Source organism: Rhinoraja longicauda, chromosome 33 (genome assembly GCF_053455715.1).
Source record: "Rhinoraja longicauda isolate Sanriku21f chromosome 33, sRhiLon1.1, whole genome shotgun sequence".
NCBI classification, from domain to species: domain Eukaryota; kingdom Metazoa; phylum Chordata; class Chondrichthyes; order Rajiformes; family Arhynchobatidae; genus Rhinoraja; species Rhinoraja longicauda.
In genome coordinates, this window is record NC_135985.1 from 7,969,965 (window position 1) to 7,992,586 (window position 22,622).

General features: G+C 46.9%; 1 protein-coding gene across 4 annotated transcripts in view; it reads right to left on the reverse strand.

Annotated features, from left to right (window-relative positions):
- dmxl2 (Dmx-like 2) overlaps positions 1 to 5,673 on the reverse strand; it is a 105,355-nt gene extending 99,682 nt beyond the window's left edge. For all 4 annotated transcript variants that reach the window (XM_078427225.1, XM_078427223.1, XM_078427222.1 and 1 more), the window contains exon 1: positions 5,383 to 5,673. In XM_078427225.1, the coding sequence (XP_078283351.1) occupies positions 5,383 to 5,469 (87 nt within the window). In that variant the 5' untranslated portion in view covers positions 5,470 to 5,673. The remainder of the gene's footprint in view (positions 1 to 5,382) is intronic.
- Between the last annotated feature and the right edge of the window lie 16,949 nt (positions 5,674 to 22,622).

The following is a 22,622-nucleotide window of genomic DNA, read 5'->3' on the forward strand; positions in this document are numbered from 1 at the left end:
CATCGAGAATCTGCTGACGGGCTGCATTACAGTCTGGTACGGGAACTGTTCCGCCCACAGCCACAAATCACTACAGAGTGGTGAAGACGGCACAGCACATCACTGGCAACTGTCTCCCGGCCATTCAGGACATTTTCTACCGGCGGTGCCTGCGGAAAGCACGCTGCACCATCAATAGACAATAGACAATAGGTGCAGGAGTAGGCCATTCAGCCCTTCGAGCCAGCACCGCCATTCAATGCAATCATGGCTGATCACTCTCAATCAGTATCCCGTTCCTGCCTTCTCCCCATACCCCCTCACTCCGCTATCCTTAAGAGCTCTATCCAGCTCTCTCTTGAAAGCATCCAACGAACTGGCCTCCACTACCTTCTGAGGCAGAGAATTCCACACCTTCACCACTCTCTGACTGAAAAAGTTCTTCCTCATCTCCGTTCTAAATGGCCTACCCCTTATTCTTAAACTGTGGCCCCTTGTTCAAGGACCACAGCCACCCAGCACGCAGGCTGTTCTCCTTGTTACCATCAGGCAGACGATACAGGAGTATGGCTGCGCGTACCACCAGACTTAAGAACAATTTCTACCATCAGGCCTCTGAACTCATAAACACATTTCAAATCATACATGATTATTTTTAATATTGTCTTTTTACCTAGTTTTAATATTGTCTTTTTACCTTACTAATGTCATTTTTCAAAATCTTATTTATCCTTGGAATATTACTGCTTAGGTGACCCGTTGTCTTGTCAAATACATTTCATTGTACCGTTGACCCTGTGCCAACCTACATATGACAAATAAAATTTATTATTATTATTAAGTGCTGGAGTAACTCAGCGGGTCAGAGGAAGGGTTCTGGCCCAAAACGTCACCTATCCTTTATCTCCAGAGATGCTGCCTGATCCACTGAGTTACTCTAGCACTTTGTGTATGTCTTTGGACATAGATTGAAAGTGAGAGGTCGGAGGTCTAAAGGGAATATATGAGCATTCGGTTTTTGTTTTTACCCAGAGTGTGGATGGCATCTGCAACATGCTGTCAGAGGTGGTAGTGGAATCAGAGACAATTACTACGTTTAAGAGACATGTACACAAATACTTAAACCGGCATGGCAAAGGATATCATCCTAATGTGGGCGTGAGATTGGTGTAGATAGACAAAGAAAGATTGGATATGCTGGATTGAAGGGTCTATTTCTATGCTGTAAAGTCTGACCATCTATATCCTGTTGAATGGGATTTAATACCGTGCAGTTATCTGCAAAAGCCAGCTTTGTAATCGCAAGATGAGCAAAAGGTCATTAATGAAAGAGGAGAAGCTGATTTGGCATGGCTGACCAACTACCCTGATTATCTGGGTAACTATCTGACATTCCTTTGTGTCAAAATTGACTGGAGAAATGGCAGCATGATGGCACAGCTGATAGAGCCACTCTTCGCAATGACAGAGGCTTGGGTTCAATCCTGACCTGAGGCGCTAGCACTTTGAAGATTGCTTGCTTTCCTTGTGACCATATGGGCCTCCTCCAACATCCCGGAGAGTTGTCGATTGGTACATTAATTGACCACTGCAAATTGCCCCTGGTGTGTGTGTGAATGCATCATAAGAAAATGTCAGCATACCATGAAGAACCTTATCAAAAGCCTTACTAATATCCATGTATACAACATCCACCACCACACCTTCATCAATCTGCTTTGTCACCTCCTAAAAAAACTCACTCAAGTTAGTGAAACACTACCTGCCGCGTGCAAACCCGTGTTGGCTATTCCTAATTAGCCCATTCTCTTCCAAATAAGTGCAAATCCTATTGCAAAGAATTCTCTCTAATTGCTTCCTACTACTGATGTGAGGCTTACCAGCTTGCAGTTCCCTGGATTCTCTACTTTGCTAGGTACTGCATTACAATTTTGGTTTAGAATACATACTTAAAGCTGAGCACAAGAACATAAATAGGAGCAGCCCATATTAATCATGACTAATATTATAATCTAAGCTACTTTCCTGCACATCCCTCGATTCCTTTGTTTTGAATATCCACAGAACATCCACTGTCCTGAAATCAAAGCAGTTGTGTCAACTGTATTCAGCTGACAGTTATATTATACAAATCTGATTTATATTTAAAAAGTCACAACTAAATTTAGTTTTGAAAAAACTGAGTAAAAGCCAGTATTTGCTGCAGGGAATGTTTAACGCAACGTAACCATGTGGCACATTTCTCTGCTACTGCAACTCTCACCAAGATTTGGTTACTTTTGCATGAATTCAAATAGCATGAATTCATTCAAATGACGAATGCATTAAATTTCTTAGGAATTATCAACAACTGTTGATGACAAAAGCCTATTAAAAGGCACAACATTTACTAAAGACATTTATTTACTCTGTGAAGGAAATTTGTTTCCGTTTTGTACTTATAAAACTGCAAGACCTGCTTTCAATGAATTGTACGGTACGACCTAATCCCTCCGCCTCATCATTCTCATCCAAAATAAACACTGCAGTTACCGACTAAGTGTTATGCAGTATCCCAGATTGCATCCGTGCATAGTTTTGTCCTGGCACAATTGCAGTACCATAACAAAACAAGTTATGGAAACCTGTTGGAAATTCTGAAGGAGGTCACAGTCAGACTGTTTCAGCACCATGATTTATTAATGCGATCAAGTCAGCAAGCACCACACAACATATTACAGCATCAGCCAATCCCTACTGTTGCAGCAATAATAATGGCAATAGTTTCTTCCCTCGAAATAGAACTGGGAGATATCTGATTGTGCTGATACGGATCATCAAAGATCATGTGAGAGCTGCACAGCTGTGGTGTACGAGAGGCGGAGGGGGAGAAGGTGAACAACTACACAGGCATTTGTTTAGGGAGAGAAGCCGGTTAAGAATTAATGCAGCAGTAATAGGCACCGACCCGTGCAACTACAGCAGGGCTTATACACAAGTTAATTTGGGCTTAGCGCACACCCACGGAATGACAGGAGCTGCTGCATCACTGCTGCCTGCATTACCCATGCACTGGAGGGCGAGGGGGGTGAGGAGATGGGCAACGAGGGTGGGGAAGGAGGATAGCAGAGGGGAGAAGGGAGAGGAGTAGGGGTGGGAATTGAAAGAGGAGGGAGATAACAATGAGTATGGGGATGGGAAGTGTGGAGGACAGGGGTAGGGTCAGTGACAGGGTGGCAGCAGGGAAGGAGGATGGGGTGGGGAAAGGGATAGTGAGTGGGAACAGGGATAGGGGTGGGGAACAGGGTTGGGAAAGGGGGATGGAGAACACATGGTTTTGGGGAGGGTGACAAGGGTGCAGAAGGTGAATGGGCAAGAATGGGGATTGGGGAAGGATGGGGTTGGGGAGGATGGGGGAGGATGGGGGGGTGGGGGAGGATGGGGGGGGTGGGGGAGGATGGGGGGGGTGGGGGAGGATGGGGGGGGGGGGGGGGAGGATGGGGGGGGTGGGGGAGGATGGGGGGGTGGGGGAGGATGGGGGGGGTGGGGGAGGATGGGGGGGGTGGGGGAGGATGGGGGGGTGGGGGAGGATGGGGGGGGTGGGGGAGGATGGGGGGGGTGGGGGAGGATGGGGGGGGTGGGGGAGGATGGGGGGGGTGGGGGAGGATGGGGGGGTGGGGGAAAATGGGGGGGGTGGGGAGGATGGGGGGGGTGGGGAGGATGGGGGGGGGTGGGGAGGATGGGGGGGGGTGGGGAGGATGGGGGGGGGTGGGGAGGATGGGGGGGGGTGGGGAGGATGGGGGGGGGGTGGGGAGGATGGGGGGGGTGGGGAGGATGGGGGGGGTGGGGAGGATGGGGGGCGGGGGAGGATGGGGGGCAGGGGTGGGGGAGGATGGGGGGCAGGGGTGGGGGAGGATGGGGGGCAGGGGTGGGGGAGGATGGGGGGGGTGGGGGAGGATGGGGGGGGGTGGGGGAGGATGGGGGGGGTGGGGGAGGATGGGGGGGGTGGGGGAGGATGGGGGGGGTGGGGGAGGATGGGGGGGGTGGGGGAGGATGGGGGAGGATGGGGGGGGGTGGGGGAGGATGGGGGGGGTGGGGGAGGATGGGGGGGTGGGGGAGGATGGGGGGGTGGGGGCGGGGGAGGATGGGGGGCGGGGGAGGATGGGGGGCGGGGGAGGATGGGGGGCGGGGGAGGATGAGGGGCGGGGGAGGATGAGGGGCGGGGGAGGATGAGGGGCGGGGGAAGATGAGGGGCGGGGGAAGATGAGGGGCGGGGGATGGGGGCGGAGGATGGGGGCGGAGGATGGGGGCGGAGGATGGGTGGGGGGTGAAGGATGGAGGGGGAGGATGGGGGTGGGGGGAAGGATGGGGGTGGGGGGAAGGATGGGGGTGGGGGGAAGGATGGGGGTGGGGGAGGATGGGGGGGGGTGGGGGAGGATGGGGGGGGTGGGGGAGGATGGGGGGGGTGGGGGAGGATGGGGGGGTGGGGGAGGATGGGGGGGGTGGGGGAGGATGGGGGAGGATGGGGGGGGGTGGGGGAGGATGGGGGGGGTGGGGGAGGATGGGGGGGTGGGGGAGGATGGGGGGGTGGGGGCGGGGGAGGATGGGGGGCGGGGGAGGATGGGGGGCGGGGGAGGATGGGGGGCGGGGGAGGATGAGGGGCGGGGGAGGATGAGGGGCGGGGGAGGATGAGGGGCGGGGGAGGATGAGGGGCGGGGGAAGATGAGGGGCGGGGGAAGATGAGGGGCGGGGGATGGGGGCGGAGGATGGGGGCGGAGGATGGGGGCGGAGGATGGGTGGGGGGTGAAGGATGGAGGGGGAGGATGGGGGTGGGGGGAAGGATGGGGGTGGGGGGAAGGATGGGGGTGGGGGGAAGGATGGGGGTGGGGGGAAGGATGGGGGTGGGGGGAAGGATGGGGGTGGGGAGGATGGGGTGGGGAGGATGAGGGGTGGGGGGGGATGGGAAGGGGAGGAGGAGGAGGATGAAGACAGATGGTGTTGGGGAGGGGGATCGGGAAGATTAATGGGTGTTGGATGTAGAGGTGGGGGTGGGAAAGGAGGTGATGGGAGTGGGGAAGGGTGGGGGAGTGGGCATGGAGGTGGAGAAGGAGTAGGGTTGGTATTGGGGAGGGTGATGTCTTAGGTGGGGAATGGGAGATCGGGGATGAGGGAGGGGAGAGAGCGATGGGTGCAGAGGTGAGATAATAATGGTGAGGGCCACAGCTCTGGATCTGCTGTGTCGGAGTGGAGGGAGGAGAGAGATATATCGATGGGTGTGTGGGCGAGGAGAGGGGGTTAATGCTGGTGAGTGAAGGGGGGGGGGGGGGGGGAAGGAACCTATCTCCGGATAGTAACCCACCCACCCACACCCCCAGCATCCAGACCGGGGGGGGGTCACACATGAACAGACAGTCCCGGGCTTACCGTGAAGGGGATGTCATCGACGCCGCCGACCGAGTAGCAGTTGTCGCCGGGGTTGACAGCTCCAGTCAGGACCTGATGGAGATGCATGGCGCCGGCTCCGTCCGTCCCTCACAACATCTCCGGCCCCGGCTGTGTTGTTTTGATTCTTATATATGTTTATATTTGTTGATGAGTCCAAAGTTCCCTCACGAACACCGAGCCGACTGCTCTGCTGTGAACATCCGCCGTCGACGACGACCTCCTCCTTCCCTCAGCCGCTCCCGGGCGCCGGCAGCGCTCGCTTCATTTTAAAATACCCGGATCAGCGCCGTGCCCGCTGCGGCTGCGTCGTGAACGCGCGCCCGGGGAGGGGAGGGGGAGGTGTTGTCGGGAACGCGCGCGGAGGAGGGGAGGGGGAGGTGTTGTCGGGAACGCGCGCGATCGTCGGGAACGCGCCTGCGCGTGCGCGTGTGCGCGCGCGCTCCCGCTCCCGCACCTCCGCCCGCCCGGCCGCGCGCGCCACTCCTGCCGCCCCTCCCTTCGCGACCACGTGACGCTGAGGGCTGAGGGGGGGGGGGGGGGGGGAGCGGTGACGTTGCCCTGCCGCAGCGGAGTTCCCCCACTCCAACCCCCCCCCCCCCCCCAGCCTGGGGTGCGCACCCAACAATGCATCCAATGCATAGCTGCCAAGGACACCTGTCTTTGCAAGAGGGAAATCCCAATTTGCCACATGCAAAATGCACCAAATAATGACCTTAACAGAACGTCTGAAGAAGGGTCTCGACCAGAAACGTCACCCATTCCTTCTCTCCCGAGATGCTGCCTGACCTGCTGAGTTACTCCAACATTTTGTGAATAAATCGATTTGTACCAGCATCTGCAGTTATTTTCTTATATTATTTAAGTGCATTTGACCATCAGCAAAATTTCTCTTAAGAATCCTTCTTCGTCCAACTTCTTTTCCAAGCTTCTTCAATTCAATTATTCTCTCTAATTCATATTAATTGATGCATTTTGTCTCCTTTTCACCTCTGGCCTTTGTCGCTTACCAATCTGCCGATCACCCCCCTCATAGTGTAAGAAAATAACTGCAGATGCTGGTACAAATCGAAGGTATTTATTCATAAAATGGTGGAGTAACTCAGCAGGTCAGGCAGCATCTCAGGAGAGAAGGAATGGGTGACGTTTTGGGTTGAGACACTTCTTCAGACTGAAGAGCTGCTGTCTCACAGCGCCAGGGACCCGGGTTTGATCCTGACCTCAAGTGCTGTGTGTGTGGAGTTTGCACGTTCTCCCTGTGACCGCATGGGTTTCCTCCGGGTGCTCTGCTTTCCTCCCACATGCCAAAGACGTGCGGGTTTGTAGGTTAATTGGCCGCTCTAGATTGCCCCGAGTGTGCAGGGTGTGGATGAATTCCTCTAGCCCTTTGAATTTTGCTTAAGATTCCAGCATCTGCAGTTTCCTGTATCTCACTGTGACAGAGAGTGGCGGAGGCATGGAACGCATTGCCAGGGACGGTGGAGAGGCAGACACAATAGTGGTGCTTAAGATTCTTTTAGGCACATGGAAGTACAGGGAATGGAGGAATATGGATCATGTACAGGCAGATGAGATCAGTTTAACTTGACATCATGTTTGGCACAAACATTGTGGGCCAAGGGCTGGTACCTGTGCCGTGCTGTTCTATGTTCTTGATGGTGGTCCAATCTTTCTATATTACCTGGTCCCAATGTTTTACATTTATCTCTAGATTCAGGGACAGTTTCTTCCCAGTTGTTATCAGGTAACTGGGTCATCCTATCACCAACTAGAGAGCAGTCCTGACCTACCATCTACCTCATTGGAGACCCTGGGACTTTCTTTAATCGGACTTTACTGGATTTATTCTTGCACTAAACGTTATTCCCATTATCCTGTATCTGTACACTGTGGACTGCTTGATTGTATTCAGGTATAGTCTTTCCGCTGACTGGATAGTTTGCAACAATAAAGCTTTTCACTTAAGCTTTCTACTGAATGATCCGGCAATGGTTTCACCTTAGCCCCATAAAGTTTCTGCAGGTTTTTTTAAAAATTCATATTTTCTTACAACATAGAAGGAGGCCAAAGAGTCACGCCAAGGTGCAGGCACTGATATCTTCAACAGGGAACAGACTGCTGAGGGAACTCAGCGGGTCAGGCGGCATCAAGAAACTTTCCAATTCGCAACTCTTCAATTCTTTTGTCTCACACCTTCTGTCTTTTCATCTCTGGCCTTTAACTGTCTGCCTATTATAACCCTCCCTCACCTGGGTCCACCTAAAACTTGCCAGGTTTTGTATTCCCCCTCCTCTCTTCCAGGTTCCTTCCGCCCCCCCCCCCCATCTCCCCCCTCCCCCCCTCCATCACAATCAGTCTGAAGGGTCGCACCCATCCATCTTTTCGTGAGATGCCGACTGATCCGCTGAGTTACTCCAGCACTTTGTGTCTTCTTTTAGCACCAAGAAGAAGGTGTTCTGGCCTGTGCCACATCTCAGAACAAACCTGTTCTCCTCCCCCACATTTATTTCTCATGCCTTTGGATACCTCTTGATTATCCCACTGGTCACCTACACCAGAGGTAATTTAGAGCCTCCTCCACCTCCAGTTTAAATTCCATTTGGAATATTTTGGAGGACCAAGAACCGAGAACCAAGAGCAGTATTACTATCGTTGTGATTTGGGGGGGAAACCAGAGCATCAGGGGGAACCCACATGTCGACAAGGAAAACGTGCAAACTCCACACAGGCAGTGGGAGGTTAGGATTGAGCCTGGGTTGCTGGAGCAGTGAGATAACTGGTGCAACCTGTTGCATCACTGTGCCACCCACCACTTTGACGAAAGGCCACCATGCCATTTACCACCTAATAGCTTGTAGAACCTGCATCCTAACCTTCTCTGGGCACTGACATTTAAAAGTTGACTTTAATTTTTAAAACATACTTTTTCCTTCCTATTGAAGTGATTGACCACACGTCTGCCCACATTGTTCTCCTTTGCACATGGTTGAATTGAACTCACATTTAGGTTTTACAGTTATGAACGTGCCTGAAAGATTTGTACCCGGGCCTGGCCAGAAGATAGGATTGAACCTAGAAGGTCCAATTTGCAGCCTGAAACCCTATACTTCAAGGATATAATGGTTCTTTAGACTTTAGAGATACAGCGTGGAAACAGGACCTTCGGCACACCGAGTCCACGCTGATCAGCGATCCCGGTATCCTAGCACTATCCTACACACTAGGGACAAATTATAATTTTTATTGAAGCCAATTAAGCTACAAACCTATGCATCTTTGGAGTGTGGGAGGAAACCGGAGCACCCAGAGAAAACCCACACAGTCACAGGGAGAACATACAAACTCATACAGACAGCACCCGTGATCAGGATCGAACCCGGGTCTCTGGCGCTGTAAGGCAGCAACTCTACCTGTTGTGCCACTTGAAGTTAAGTGCCACACCTTGAAGTGAAACAAGTCATGTATCCTAAAACTTCCTAATGTTGGGTGAACTTCAGCAAAGATTACCAGCAACTTTTTAAATACCTTCTTTGGCATAGACAGGGTAGACAGCCAGAACCTTTCTCCCAGGGTAGAAATGTCAAAGACTAGAGAGCACAGCTTTAGATGACAGGGGCAATGTTTAAAGAAGATGGGCAGAGCAAGTTTTTGACACAGAGAGTGGTTGGTGACTGGAATGGGCTGCCAGAGGTGGTGGAGGCAGATACAATTGTGGTGTTTTAGAGGCTTTTAGATCGGCACAAGGATATGCAGGGGTTGGAGGGTTATGGATTATGTGAATGCAGTGGAGATCAGTTTGGGCATCATTCTTGGCAAGGAACTTGTGGACTGAAGGGCCTGTTCCTTTGCTGTGTCATTCTATGTTTTATGTTTGTTCAAAGGGGACATGTAACCACCATACGCAGAGGAAAACAGGTGCAGTTCTGCCATTTATGCCCAGTAACAGCTGGCCAAATTGTAGACAGATCATTCCATCTGTGCCCACACTTGTCCCTGCGCTCTGAAAGCCCAAACTTCTGAAGGAAATATAAATGAACAGAACAAGAGCTCATGTTTTCAGAATGCCATGCCATAAATGGAACCTATTAAATGATTACCATCTTTTCATTTAAGCAAAATTGTGGCAAGAGATAGATTTCGGAATGTGCATTTTGAGTGCGTGTAAAACATTAAAATGGCACAGTGGTGCAGCTGGTGGAGGTGCGTGCTCACAGCGGCAGACACCCTGGTTCGATCCTGACTACGGGTGCTGTCTTTACGGAGTTTGCATGTTCTCCCGGTGACTGTGTGGGTTTCCTCCAGGTTCTCTAGTTTCCTCTCACATCCCAAAGGTGGCCGACAAAAAATGCTGGAGTAACTCAGCGGGTCAGGCAGCTTCTCTGGAGAGAAGGAATGGGTGCCGTTTCGGGTCGAGACCCTTCTTCAGACAGAAGAAAAGGTCACCCATTCCTTCTCTCCAGAGATGCTGCCTGACCCGCTGAGTCACAACGGTATTTTTTTGTTTACCTTCGATTTGTACCAGCATCTGCAGTTTTTTTCCTATTCTCCTTCCCAAAGGCGGCAGGTTTGTAGGTTAATTGGCCTCTGGAAAATTGTCTCTTGTGTGTAGGATAGAACTAGTATACTCGCTGGTCGGCGTGGACTTGGTGGGGCAAAGGACCTGTTTCCACATTGTACCTCTAAGCTAAACTAAGTTAAACTAAACTAAATCTCCAAAACTAAAACTAGACCTAAAAAACTTAAAATCTACAAGGTAATTTCTCCAGGGGACCATACACACTGGATGCGCTGCCATATTGTTGCTGAGTTAATCAGGAATAATGACGATTGTTTAAAAGTCAAGATCATTTCATTCATTAAAGGTTTCTTTGCAACAACCAAAGAGTGGCACTTTATTCATTATTTGTGAGGAAGATGCAGATTTCTCCGGATGGCTTACTGTAACTCGATTATAAAATGGCTTACTGTAACTCGATCATTATTTAATCAGTGGATGCACCTCGGAGACAGTCAACAGCAGCTTTTTAACCTCGGACTTTGGCTATGTTCTGTAAAAGGAGTAATCTAGGTCAGGTTGATCAGCCAATATCTAAAAGGAAAGTGAGTCACAATTGTTATTTTTGCATTGAAGGAAAGAATAGAGTGGACAATTTACTTTTTTCAGTTGTATATTGTAGATTTACTTATTATGATTTTGTAAAATCCTATAGACAATAGACAATAGACAATAGGTGCAGGAGGAGGCCATTCGGCCCTTCGAGCCAGCACCGCCATTCAATGTGATCATGGCTGATCATTCTCAATCAGTACCCCGTTCCTGCCTTCTCCCCATACCCCCTGACTCCGCTATCCTTAAGAGCTCTATCTAGCTCTCTCTTGAATGCATTCAGAGAATTGGCCTCCACTGCCTTCTAAGGCAGAGAATTCCACAGATTTACAACTCTCTGAGTGAAAAAGTTTTTCCTCACATCCGTTCTAAATGGTCTACCCCTTATTCTTAAACTGTGGCCCCTGGTTCTGGACTCCCCTAACATTGGGAACATGTTTCCTGCCTCTAACGTGTCCAATCTTTCATTGATGTAGCCCAGTCTCAGGGTAATCAGGCTGAATTTCAAAAGAAAAGAATCACATGTACAACACAAATGGCACATTATAGTTGCTGGTGCAAAAGTGAAACGATTCTCTATTATAATTGCTGATTCTCATTAGATATTAGGTTGTTTGTGACATGGTAGGACAGCTTCTTCCCAACAACCATCAAGCTATTGAACACTATAAAACACCAACTAAACCTTGAACTACGAACTGTCTTGGTTGCAACTAGGAGACTTCAGGCTTTTGTTTGTTTTGCATTATATTAGGGATTTTTATTTATTGGACATATTACTTTGTTTTGTTTATTACGCTTAAAATTTAAACAGGACAGGAACGGTTTAAATTCTGGATTTTATGTTGGCTAAGCTCAAATTTTATAATGGAAACGCAAAGAACTGCCGGATGCTGGAACTGTGAGCAAAATCACATTTTAAAATCGATGGATGTAATAGGAAGCAGAGGGGCAACTTTTTCACACAGAGGATGGTGGGTATATGGAGCGAGCTGCCAGAGGGGGCAGTTGAGGCAGGTACTAGAACAACATCCATATCTCTAGGGACGGTATAATTAAGAATTTCATTGTTCCTTTTTGGAACGTATGATAAAAAAAACACTTGACATTTAAAAGATATTTGGACATACATGGATAGGAAAGGTTGAGAGGTATATGGGGCAAACATAGGCAGGTGGGACTAGTGTAGTTGGGAGATCTTAGTCAGCATGGGGAAATTGGGCCGAAGGGCCTGTTTCCGGCATAGTGACTCTGTGACTCTCTCTATGTTATCTGTTGAGCATTGTATTTACAAACCTGTTGTGCTGCTGCAAGTAAGAATTTCATTGTTCCATTTAGGTACATATGATAATTAAACACTCTTGACCCTTGACTCCTTAATTTAGGGGATGAAAAGATGGCGTATGGATGTACCCTGGTGATGCTGAACAATAGAAAATGTTTTGATCAAAAGGTTTATGAATGTATCTGCTAATGTGTAGGAATGAACTGCAGATGCTGGTTTATGACTGAATATAGACACAACATGCTGAAGAAGGGTCTTGACCTGAAACGTCACCCATTCCTTCTCTCCAGAGATGCTGCCTGTCTCGCTAGGTATTTCCAGCATTTTGTGTCTATCTTAAATGTATCTGTTATATTTTCAGGTCTGTGTTGTAAATGGTGCCTAATGGTTTGGTTTTCTCATACTTCTGTCGGTCTTGTATTTATTTTCTTTATTTTTTATCTTTCCTCAATCTCAGTGTATTGTCTATATTGTATTATCTAACCCATTAAAAATAATCTGCAATTAGAACCACTTACTTTAACTTCATCTGGTTGATTCCAATACAATTTAGTCTCTATATCGACTATATAGTATGGTGGACAATCGACCCAAAACGTCACCCATTCCTTTTCTCCAGAGATGCTGTCTGACCCGCTGAGTTACTCCAGCTTTTTGTGTCTATCTTTGGTTTAAACCAGCATCTGCAGTTCCTTCCTACACAATATAATATTATTCATTGAACCTTTAGTAGGACAAATGAGAATACTTACAAGCAGCAACATTCCCAAATTATAATTATTTGCTTCATGACTTAATGACATTTAAGATCTTTGGGTTAATTTGCATCTATTGTTCATTCATGGGCTTATGTTTGTTAATGTTATCTTTTGATAATCATCGCAAAGATAAAATTCATCAATCAAGGCTTGAAAGTTTGAATTAATCCAGCTTCTGCAGCCCTGTGATGGTGTTCCAGATGTGTATCACTTTGCATGGGATAAATCCTTCTGGATTTTATGTTGGCTGAGCTCTGATGGGAACATAAGGACTGCAGATGCTGGAAACCAAACCACTGACGTACTCAGTGGGTCAGGCACCTGTGGAGGGAATGAATTTTCCTATGTACCCATCCAAATGTCTTTTAAATGTTGTGATTGTACCTGCTTCAACCACCTCCTCTTGTCAGGGCCGTCTTAACGCATGGGCCTGATGGGCACTTGCCCGGGGGCCCACGAGCATAGGGGCCCCATGCTGATTTGTGTGTATGTTAAGTGACTTGCAATAAATAAATACTACTTTAAAAATGTAGGTTCAATAAGTGCTTTTTTCGCAACATTTTCGGTCCCTAAGTGCTTCTCACAGCGATCTGTAAGTGCTTTTCGCAACAATGTAGCACCCTAAGTCCATCGCTAAGTGCTTTTCGGTAAGTGCTTTTCGCCGGCACGACAGGGGGGGGCTGGTAGGGAAAGGGGGGTGGGGGAGAGTAACGGTAGGGGCCCCAGTACACTGCTTTGCCCGGGGGCCCATAATGCTGTAAAAACGGCCCTGCCTTTTGCCTGATACTTATTTTTAGGTGTTTGTTTTGAATGGTATGCCTGAACCCTCTTGACCTCCCAGCAGAGCGAGACGACCGTCGGGGAATATTGCCGACTGGCCTGCTCCAGACTGCAGGAGTACGTGCTGAGTGAGGCACTGAAACAGCCAACGCCAAGGCTCTGTGGAGGAGGACCACAGTTTAGCCTCCTTCCACTGCTGCTCATTGGGGGGGGCAGGGTGTGGTGGAGATGCCCCCCAAACGAGGGAAGGGATATCACCCCAGTTGTGCACATAAGTGGCTTAGGTGTCTGGTATAATGTCTAGGAAGGAATTGCAGATGCTGGTTTAAACCGAAGATAGACACAAAAAGCTGGAGTAACTAAGTGGGTCAAACAGCATCTCTGGAGAAAAGAAATAGGTGTTGTTTCAGGTCGACACCCTTCTTCAAAGGTCTGAAGAAGTCATCTTCTTGCCTGGTATAATAATGGGTTTTGTGAACACTACCAAATACAACGGTAATGAATGTATGTACAGCCGCTGTGAATGACAGAAGAGTTTTTGCACAGTTCTTGTTTTATATATATTTTTCGTTTCGAATAAAGTTTATTTTTTTGGGGGAAAAAATTATTTAGATTTTTCTGATGATTTCAGTTCCTGCAGGCATCTCAACACTAATTTAGTTCATTAATTTGCCCAAGTCATACCCTAGAGATGGTGCAAATTATTGAGCATTGTTGGCCTGGATATTGCTGCTACACACTACCTTGCTTACTTACCTATTAAGATACACTTAAAACTGGGATTTCAGTGCACGTGTAGTCAAATAGAGAAGTCCCGAGCTACTGATATTTGATGGTGTATCTTCCAATTCATTGCAGCACTGGATGCCTCACCGAGTCCAGCACAGAGCTGGTGCTCACAGAGGTTACACATGGAGATCGGCTCGTTTTTCGGGCTCCATTTTAGATCTACCAAAAGGATCCATTGATTCCTCCACACATGATAAGGCTAGAGGAAAAGAAATGTAAAAAGTAAATTATTTGAATCATTTCTAGTTTTTGTACAGTTTGTTCATTACGTTTGAATGCGTGGTGGAACTTTCGTTTTCTTCAAATAACACGACTCCACTTTTATTCGATTTCAAACGTTGCTCAATTTCAGAGATGTTCAAAAGCATTTGAAAATCGTGATGACTTTGATGCCTGGCGATGGAGGGAACAGAGCTTTGGCAGCTGCCACAGCATTCAGGGACTGGTCTCTGGAGCACCGGAGCCTGAGGGAAGATCTGATGAGTGTAAAATGATGAGAGGCATAAACACGTTAGTAAACACGGTAGAGCATCAGAACCTTTTATCCCAGGGCGGAAATGTTGAAGTTTGAAGGAGATGTGCGGGCCAGGTAGTTTTACAAAGACACTGGTACATAGTTCCCTGTGTCATCACAGGTAGATAGTGCTGAACGACTATCTACCTCTTTGGTGACCCTCGATTGGATTTTGCTGGCTTTACCTTGCAATAAACATTATTCCTTTATCATGTAGCTGTACACTGTAAATGTACAAGATTGTAACCATGTATTGCCTGTCCACTGACTGGATAGCACGCAACAAAAGCTTTTCACTGTACCACAGTACACAAGACAATGAACTAAACAGAACTGAAACTGAACTGAGATAGGGTGGCCAAAAAGGCTTTTGGTACATTGGCCTTCGTCAGTCAAGGTAATGAGCATAGAATTACGTTATAATTGTACAAGACGCTGGTGAGACCATACCTGGAGTACTGTGTTCAGTTTTGGTCACCGTACCATAGGAAGGATATCATTAAGCTGGAATGAGTGCAGAGAAGATTTACAATGATGTGGCCAGGCCATGAGGGATTGAGCTATATGAGTGGATGGGTAGACTTGGAGTTTCATTGTGCTGCTGAGATCTTCAATCAGGTGGATATTAGTGATCAAAAGCACTTTCTCGTACTTTGCAGACATCACAAAAGCATGGAGGACAAAATATCCTTTCAAACCTTAATTGAAGCTAGTTTGATCTCTCTGAGCCAATTATAGCTTGCAGCCGCAGAGCACTTATCAGTCATGTTAGTTATTTTAATAGTTATTTTTCTGTGTCAGTTTGTGCATCTGCTGGAAGTAGATATTGCACATAAAACAATAAATGGTGTGTGAACTCTGTAATTAAGTTGGAACCACAGTAAAATATCAATATCACTATTTGTGGTATGAATTATTCTACGTTTGAGAATGTATAACAGGTTGGAATAAAAGTCATTTGGCCATCATTCATTTACTAACTATATTATCATTCCGCATCATATTATCATTCCAATCACATCCTGGTTAGTAAGGGTGCCTGGGGTTACGGGGAGAAGGCAGGAGAATGGGGTTGAGAGGTTCAGCAACAGACTGGTTTGTCCAAGATGCAGGACAGAACACCACAGGAGATCCTTCTTCCCTGTGGCTATCAAACTGTACAACTCCTTCCCCTTCTGTCGTGGGGTAGACTGAGACTGAGACTGACTCTCCCCCCTCCCCCCCTCCCCCCCCCCAATTTTTGCACATCCCTAATCCTTTCCGCTCGTGACTTTAATTTCATGTTTCACGTATTTTGTGTTTTTGTGTTTTTATGACTGTTGGCAGATCAATTTCCCTCCGGGGCTAATTAAGTTCCATCGTATCGTATCGTATTAAAAGATAGATCAGCCATGATTGAATGGCAGAGTAGACCTGACAGGGCCTAATTCTGCTCCTATAACTTATTAACTTATTAACTTATGAACTATCATTCTTCGACTGACTAATAAAGCACATTATAAGGAGAGCAAATAAAGCAAAGAAAACCAGTGTGATAGAAACAGATTAGGAATGTTGTGCACCTGGTGAGTCCTGGCTGTTATTTACATAGTGAACCAAACACTACTGACCTAATCTTCAATGTGATTGCAGTAACCCAAACCAAGCACACAATCAAATCCAAACTATCAGTCCGAATTTATCGTGCCCTTGGAACAAATCTAAGGTTCTGAGAAGCTGATATTATTCCATTGGTAATTTATTTCATATATAAATAATACTTGGGTAACTCAGCGGGTCAGGCGACATCTTGGGAGAGAAGGAATGGGTGAGGTTTCAGGTCGAGACCCTTCTTCAGACTGATGAAGGGTCTCGACCCGAAACGTCACTCATTCCTTCTCTCCCGAGATGCTGCCTGACCCGCTGAGTTACTCCAGCATTTTGTGTCTACCTTCGATTTAAACCAGCATCTGCAGTTTTTTTCCCCCTATAAATGATACTTGGTTGTATGTAGGAAGGAACTGCAGACGCTGGTTTAAACCAAAGATAGACACAAAAGCTGGAGTAACTTGGCGTTGATAGGCAGCATCTCTGGCGAGAAGGAATGGGTGATGTTTCGAGTCGAGACCCTTCTTCATGGTTGTATGTGTTTGGAGTGCGGGGGGAGAGCAGAACACCCAGGGGAGACTTGTGCGGTCACAAGGAGAACGTGCAGGGCAGCGCTTGACGCTGGGATTGAACCCGAGTCACTGGCGCAGTGAGGCATCAGCTCCACCAGCTGTGACACTTTGCCACCGGGTGACGTTAGTTGACCAAACAGCGTATAGTAAGAAAACAGAAATAGTAAGAAAATTCAGCTTTCTAGCATCAACTTTGTCAGTCACTATATGATCAGAAGACTTATCAATGCAAACCAGACAACAGGATTTGATTCTCTTCAAATCCTCTGAAGTCCAGTTTTATGGTATTTCGAGTCATGGAAACATGAAACATAGAAACATAGAAAATAGGTGCAGGAGTAGGCCATTCGGCCCTTCGAGCCTGCACCGCCATTCAATATGATCATGGCTGATCATCCAGCTCAGTAGCCCGTACCTGCCTTCTCTCCATACCCCCTGATCCCTTTAGCAAAAAGGGCCACATCTAACTCCCTCTTAAATATAGCCAATGAACTGGCCTCAACTACCTTCTGTGGCAGAGAATTCCACAGACTCACCACTCTCTGTGTGAAGAAATGTTTTCTCATCTCGGTCCTAAAAGACTTCCCCCTTATCCTTAAGCTGTGACCCCTGGTCCTGGACTCCCCCAACATCGGGAACAATCTTCCCGCATCTAGCCTCTCCAACCCCTTAAGAATTTTAAATGTTTCAATAAGATCCCCCCTCAGTCTTCTAAATTCCAGCGAGTACAAGCCCAGTCTATCCAGTCTTTCCTCATATGAAAGTCCCGGATCAATCTGGTGAACCTTCTCTGTACTCCCTCTAAGGCAAGTCATACAGCACAGAAACAGGTCCTTTGGTCCAACTGTTCCACGCCAACCAAAATGGCCCATCTAAGCTAGTTTCATTTGCCTGGGTTTGGCCCATATCCGTCTAAACTTTCCGATACATGTATCTATCCAAATGCTCTTTTTAATGTTGTTATTGTACCTGCTTCAATTACTTTGAATGGCAATTCGTGTAGGAAAGAACTGCAGATGCTGGTTTAAATCAAAGGTCGACACAAAATGCTGGAGTGACTCAGGCAGCATCTCTGGAGAGAAGGGTTTCGGGTTGAGAGCCTTCTTCAGACTGATGTCAGGGCTAGCAATTTGTTCCATAGACCCACCATCTTGTGTGGGAACACATTGTTCCTCAGGTTCCTGTTAAATCCTGCCCTCTCACCTTAAACCTATGCCCTCTAGTTCTTGATTCCTGTAAAATACACTGTAAAATAAAGTGCATTCACCCTATCCATTCCTCTCATGATTTTATACCCCTCTATGAGATCACCCCTCAGTCACCTGCACTCCAAGGAATAAAGTCCTAGCCTTCCCAACTGCTCCCTATAGCTCAGGCCCTCGAGTCCTGGCAACATCCTCGTAAATCTTCTCTGCACTCTTTCCAACTTAATGGGAAAGGGAACTTTATGTTAATTCCAGTGGTTACCGTGATTTTAGATGAGATGGTGAAAGAATACAAATTGTTACATCCTCTGAGAATCTTAGGTTTAAAAAAAAAAAAGATGCTTATTTCACTAAAGCCACTGAAATATCAGAATGATATTAAAATATTAATAGTTATACTAGAGGAAATCCATGAATTGAAAGATGAATTTACAAATTATTAATCTTTCACAGCGGTACATGAACCATTATGTTGGGTATTCATTACCCCCAGGCTGAATAGGTGATCGTTGTGCTGGCTGAATAGAAGTGCTCACACAGTGTTCCCTTTTATCTGCTGTTCAGATTATACATTAGACGTTCTTAAGTCAATGTTTGATATGAGATATTGCCCATTGCATTGTGAATGATGTCAGTTGCGTTTAGTTTTTCTCTAAAGGAATGTGACTAAATAATGATTCTGTCTGATATCCCATGCCTGTGGTATTGTCATCCTCTGTTTGCAAGTCCAACAGAAAAGATGCTTGGTTACATAAGTATTTCCATTCAATAACAGAGGCACATAATGGAAAATCTGTCCTATGTTCAGAACGATGCCCCTGCTGTGAGTGCACGTTAGTTCTTTATTGATAGTTATAAGACGTGAAACCAACGAAAACAAGAAGCCAGCTATCGAAGAACATTGGAGGATGTTTGAACTGTGTGGTATCCATGCCAGCAATAATGAAACCAATCTATTCTTCTGGACACAAATCCTTCCAAAAGTTCCTAAGAAATTCCTCCTTTGCCTGGGACTGATTAGCCATTTTGGGGTGAGCTTCTGGTTTTCAGTCACTTTGCGCCAAAGATACTAGAGGAACAAGATAGACCACTCGACTCTAAAAACCGCCAAGGCGCCATTTTAGTAGGCAGAAACTTGCAGAAACATTTAAAAAGAAAAAGAACAAAAATCTGTGAATTGACAGATGTGATATATTCTGCATTTTAATGGTATACTGTTCCCCAAAACACTGATTACACTGTGAGAGGCAGAGCGAACGGTGGGTTTTGCCTACTAAAATGGCTCCTTTGCGTACTACACTTCAGTCTACTTACAAAATGCTGGAGTAACTCAGCAGGTCAGGCAGCATCTCTCGATGCTGCCTGACCTGCTGAGTTACTCCAGCATTTTGTGAATAAATACCTTCGATTTGTACCAGCATCTGCAGTTATTTTCTTACACTTCAGTCTAGGCGATTTCAACGGAGTGGTCCATCTTGTTCCTCTAGTATCTTTGTTTTGCACAGAGGTCAGAGTGTCATAGATAGAGCCATAGAGCACGGAAACAGGCCCTCCAGCCCAACTCCTCCATACCGACCAAGGTGCCCCCTCTAAGCGAGTCCCATTTATCCGTGTTTGGCCCACATCCCTCCAAACTGTTTCTATCCAGGTATCTTTCCAAGTGTTACAAATTCTCAAGCTGGCAATTCTAGAGGCAGTTGTAATACTCCCCTAAACAGAGGAACGAATAAGAACCCAGAGTTGCAGAGGCGGGGATATTGAAGGGGTTGTAGAAATATGGAACAGTGAGGTCAAGGTAGATATAATCATAGGTTGGGATTTTAAAAACTGAAATAAAATGCTGGAAATGCCATAAATACTGACCTGCGTCATAATTATCAGTCACAGATAGATGTTGCCTCATGGATTACTATTATTTAATAAGCTGTGTATTTTACGGTTAACTTTATTAATAAATATATACATTTTCAATATCATTAAGAGAGATCTAGGTTTGAATGATCAATGATGATCCAATTAAATCTAGGAAACATTTTTGACATCAACGTTCTGTAATGTAAACAGGCAAACAATTGAATCTGCCATCCAACGTTTTGAAAAATGATGATTTACTGATTACCTGATTAGTCTTAGACACGTACAGCATGGAAACAGGCTCTTTGGCCCATCTCCGCCGTGCTAACCAAAATGCCCCATCTAGGCTGATCCCATTTGTCTGCGTTTGGCCCATATCCCTTTAAACCTGTCCTATCTGTGTACCTGTCCAAATGTATCTTCAATTATGTTTATTGTTTTAAGCCCCGCCTCAAGAGCTTCCTCAGGTTGCCCGTTCATAGACCCACCACCCCTCTGTGAAAAAGATGCCCCTCATGATCCTGTTAAATCTTTCCCCTCTCTCCTTAAACCTGGTCCCTCTAGTTCTTGATTCCTCTACCCTAGAAAAAAAAGACTGTGCATTGCCCCTTTCTATTCCCCTTATAATTTTATGCACCTCTCCAAGATCACCCTGCACTCCTTTAGTCAGAGGGTGGTTAATCTGTGGAGCTCATTGCCACAGAGGGCTGTGGAGGCCAAGTCAGAGGATATTTTTAAGGCAGAGATAGACATATTCTTGATTAGAACGGGTGTCAAGGGCTATGGGGAGCAGGCAGGAAAATGGGATTAGGAGGCAGAGATCCGCCATGATTGTATGGCGGCAGGGGTACAGTGCTGCCGGAGCTCACCGGAGCGCCGCTCCAGCACCTCTGTAAAAAATAAAAGCCCAAATAAACAGCGGGGAATTTAACAGCGGCCGCTCTGGCACCAGTGACAGCTCCGGCACTCCTAAACAATTAGCACTGCAACACAGAATGGCGGAGTAGACTCAATGGGCCAAATGGCCTAAATCTACTCCTATTACTTGTGAACTTGGGAACTTGTGAAGTAATAAACTCCTACCCTGCCCACCTCTCCCTAAAGCTCAGGCCTGCGAGTCCTGGCAACATCCTCGTGAATCTTCCCTGCACCCTTTCCAGTTAAATGGCTTCTGCCCTCTAGCAGGGTGACCAAAACTAAACACAATGCTCCATGTGCGAATATCTCAGCAAATGATTCTGAGTGGGGCGCAGGACCGGATCAAAGCCTATTCTAAGTCCCGTTTCCCATTACATTGTGTGGTAATTTCTTTTGCAGCAAGATAAACTAAGCAACACGTACAATAGTTTAAGCGTGAGGGGGGGGGGGGATAGATAGGGTGAATGCACAGGGTCTTTTACCCAGGGTAGGGGGATTCAAAAACCAGACTACATAGTTTTAAGAAGTGAGAGGCAAGAGTTCATACGAACACGAGGGGCACCTTTATCACTCATAGGATGGTGAGTATGTGGAACGAGCTACAAGAGGAGGTAGTTGAGGCCGGGAATATAAACAGCATTAAAAAGACACTTAGAAAGGTACATGAATAGAAAAGTTTTAGACGGAAATGGGCCAAATGTGCACATATGGGACTAACTTAGAAGGGGCACCTTGGTCAGCATTGGTGAGTTGGGCTGAAGGGCCTTTTGACACGCTGCTTGACTCCATTAGGATTTCAGAGACCTTAATAACTGCATCCGTATCAGTTTATTAGTCTAGACAAATAACCACTGAACAATCAGTATCAATTATTTCTATAATTTAATGATTGATTTAATTTGTCCTGAAATGATTGCAGCTATCTGAGGTATTAATAAAACTTAATAAAGGACAAGTATAAAAATAAATGCAGGATATCCCCTTCAGCATCAAATCCCATCCAGCAAGGTCGGTGCGGATTACATCACATGTTGGGACTCAGAACAACACACGATAGACACAAAATTCTGGAGTAACTCAGCGGGACAGGCAGCATCTCTGGAGAGAATGACTGGGTGACGTTTCGGGTCGAGACCCTTCTTCAGTCTGAGGAAGGTTTAAACCAGCAGCTGCAGTCCCTTCTTACACATTTCCTCTGATCTTGTTTGTCCACCTGAACAAACACTGAGAAGCTTCCGTGTAACGTATCGACAGAAGAAGGGAACAATGCCAATTCACTAATCCCACCGTGCAGTGGTATTGAATTTCTGGTACAGTCCCAAATCCACAGGTCTCCGCCTCCTGTGACAAACCCTTCCACAGCTTCCTCTGTGTAGGAAGGAACTGCAGATGCTGGTTTAATCGAAGATAAACACAAAATGCTGGAGTGACTCAGCAGGTCAGGCAGCATCTCTGGAGAGAAGGAATGGGTGACGTTTCGGGTCCAGACCCTTCTTCAGATCAGAGGGAAACTGCCTGAGAAAAATGTAACGAAGTTCCCCACGGACAATGGGCCCTGTCTGTATGGAGTTTGTACGTTCTCCCCATGACCTGCGTGGGTTTTCTCTGAGATCTTCGGTTTCCTCCCACACTCCAAAGGTGTACAGGTTTGTAGGTTAATTGGCTTGGTATAAATGTAAATTGTCCCTAATGTGTGTAGGATGGTGTTAGTGTGCGGGGATCGCTGGTCGGCGCGGACTCGGTGGGCCAAAGGGCCTGTTTCCGTGCTGTATCTCTAAACTAAACTAAACTAGTCGGGACAAGATGGTGGAGCAGAGGTAGAATAGCTGCCTTACGGCGCCAGAAACCCGAGT